Below are 3,007 nucleotides of genomic sequence, written 5' to 3'. Positions count from 1 at the left end.
AGTTTGATATGATCAACAGAGCTGAGGCATGTCTCAACAACATGAAGGAAAAACCGAAATACATCCCATATTTTCTGCCCTCAGGAAAAAAAGCACAAAATTAAAACTTTCACAGCTCCGCAAGTATCCAGAACTAAAACCATTGAGTTTTGACAATGCTAGACCATGATCATGATGTTTATGAGGACTTAATAAATAATATAAACAAATTGTTTTGTTTAAAGTTTGAACAAAATATTTTGTTTATATTATGTATTAACTTTAATACAAATTTAAACTATAAAATCATTTGTAAACACATTAGATAACGACTTAGATGGTAGTAATAAAAAAAGCTTGCTTCGTCACATTTCTTAAATGAGTTTGTTTCCGGCTCAAGATTAAGCTGCGTTTCAAACAACTGCACAAGTTAAACAGGTTAAATGAAAAACAGTATATTGAAAACAAAACTGATGTTACATGAGAACAGCAAGAGAAACAGAACTCAAGACTGGTTTAACAGCATTACTTGTAAATATACCCCGTTCTCGTGTTTATTTTACAATGATACAAAATATTACACATTAATTTGAATTCACATTTAGCGAAAATAATTCACTTGCAATAAAAATATAGTTTTACACCAGAAATCGTGTTTGTTGATTTTTGTATTGTAATTCACACTCCAACCACATGAGGACGGTCGTGCACCATAACGCTATTTTTACACAGCTGATTGTCAGTTTTAAGCTAGCATTAGCTAACTGCAAATATTTTCATGTGTCGATCAAGAAGAGGAGTTGCGAAGGAGAGGGAATTATTACAAATAGTGAAAGTCTTGTTTGCTAAGATAATGTAGGCGTGTTGGATTTATAAAGTGAATAAAAAGCATGGCAGACTCGTCGCCTTTGTCCGGTGTTAATGTCGTTTTGGTCATGGCATATGGGAGCTTGGTAAGTAAACAAATGCGATATCCACGCAGCGACGTGGTTTTACTTCATTTTAACTCCTCTTGTGCGTCTGCAGGTGTTTGTTCTGCTGTTTATCTTCGTTAAAAGACAAATCATGCGTTTTGCCATGAGGTCCCGCCGTGGACCCCATGCTCCCATCGGCCACAACGCACCAAAGGTAAAGGTCAATTTTAGAACAGCTCGATTGCATGTTTACATGAATGTATTTGCAGGGTTTGAGGGAAGAGATCGACGCCACGCTGTCGAAGGTCCACGAGATCCGGTTCGAACCGCGTCTGTTATCAGAAGAGGACGACAGACTCAAGCGAGGATCACAGATCAGTCAGTCATGTTTTGTTTCCTGCAAAAAAAAAAAAAAAAAAAAAAAAAGTTTAATTCTTGTAACATTTTCCCTATTGTTTATCACAGGTTGTTACAATTACCTGTACAGAATGAAAGCTCTGGATGCCATTCGTGACTCAGGTGAGATGAAATTATAACGCTTGTCTAATAATGTATGAGAAACCCAACACACACTTTTATTCATATATGCGCATAAAAAATGCAATCACAAGTTTATTTTTTTTTCAATCTAATTAGCTGTGTGTGTATTTCACATCGATCCTGCGTCCCATTTTAATTCCGGTTCCTTCCTGTTTGGATTATAGGAATTCCTCTACAGGAGATAAGCGTCAGTCCCACTGCGTTTACTGGACGCAGCTTCAGGATTTGGCTGGTGGAGCTGCGCAACTCCCACTCTCTGATCAAGAGCAGCCGGAGTGCTCTCATCGACCGCTTACTTGAAGGTTATGACAGCGCCCGCCATGGGACCGGGGTGGGTGCAGGTGCTCTTGTGAAACAGAAGGTGGAAACTGTGGGATTGCAAACTGATTGGACTTTAAATGTGTGTTTCAGGTGTTCGGAGAGGCGGAGTTCCTTGAATATCAACAAGCACTCAATGAACTTGCTGAAGTGTAAGTGCTTCTTAAGGTTTCCAACACTGGAACAAATACTTTAGTGCTATATTAACAGGGCAACGTCTGAGCAGCTTTCCAGTGATATTTATAACAGAGTCATCACATCTTAGGATCCACTACTCCTATAAAACATGGTGTACTTAATAACTTGGATGCAACAGACTTTTTTAGATTTGCACAATATATTTTAGTAAAGCTCTTTATTTGGATTCCCTTTTAGTGTGAAAGCCTACTCCAACAGCACCAGTCTGGACCAGCATCATCAGTCTGCAGCAAAAGACCTGACAGGCTCTCCGGTCCGTGGCGCTCCCTCCACCATCCAGGTCACCTATCTGCCCTCCACTGGCCAGCGCAGCAAGAGGCCCAAACACTTTCTGGAGCTCAAAAGTTTCAAAGACAACTACAACACACTGGAGAGCACGCTGTGAAACGCTGACCGTTAGAAAACGTGAACAACTGTGAGCTTTAAACTATAAGGCACAGGATTTGAGAACTCTGCTCTGTAGAGCAGCACAAAGATTTTCTAGTCTCAATCTGGACAGAATTTATTTAATTTAGAGGCTGCTTGTTCAATTTTGTCTTTAAAAAACAGTTTTTTTGTTATATTTATGTAAGCAAACATTATTTTATGTGAAAGCTGTATCTCTGAAGTGGGAAGTAAAAATGATGTTTTTTGTTGTTGTACTTTTTATATCCACTAGGTGGCAGTATGACCAAATAAAGCATCAGGAGTCAGGTCACTCCGACTTTAATTTATGCTTAAATACCAAAAAGTCTACAGTATTTATTTACAGTTCACAGTAAAATGACATATATTACAAAAAGAAATCAAAGTTCATGGAAATGGTACAAAATTATGTTAAATTAGAGTTAAATAAGGATTTAAGCACACATCATGAATGGACAACAAGAACAAACCAAAGAAAATGTGAAATAACCTATAATTCTATTTATTTCCTCTACACAGACCCTAATCTCAGCATAAAGATTTTCATCACTTGAAAATGACTCAGTTTTCAATAATGACATGCCCTAATATCAGCAACGTGCTGCATAGCACAAGAATGACTGCGACCCCTGAGGAGGCGCTGGAAAAAAAAA

General features: G+C 38.1%; 1 protein-coding gene across 1 annotated transcript; it reads left to right on the top strand.

Moving 5' to 3' along the window:
- The first annotated feature begins 717 nt into the window (after positions 1-717).
- LOC107394653 (protein C1orf43 homolog) lies at positions 718-2,646 on the top strand. Its single transcript, XM_015973684.3, has 7 exons — positions 718-932; positions 1,006-1,107; positions 1,163-1,271; positions 1,359-1,412; positions 1,598-1,764; positions 1,845-1,903; positions 2,127-2,646. Exons 1-7 carry the CDS (start codon positions 870-872, stop codon positions 2,332-2,334), a joined length of 762 nt encoding a protein of 253 aa, XP_015829170.1. The 5' UTR covers positions 718-869; the 3' UTR covers positions 2,335-2,646.
- Positions 2,647-3,007: the final 361 nt, after the last annotated feature.

Source organism: Nothobranchius furzeri, chromosome 19 (assembly GCF_043380555.1).
Source record: "Nothobranchius furzeri strain GRZ-AD chromosome 19, NfurGRZ-RIMD1, whole genome shotgun sequence".
In the NCBI taxonomy this organism is placed as follows: domain Eukaryota; kingdom Metazoa; phylum Chordata; class Actinopteri; order Cyprinodontiformes; family Nothobranchiidae; genus Nothobranchius; species Nothobranchius furzeri.
This window is presented reverse-complemented; position numbering and strand designations above follow the sequence as displayed.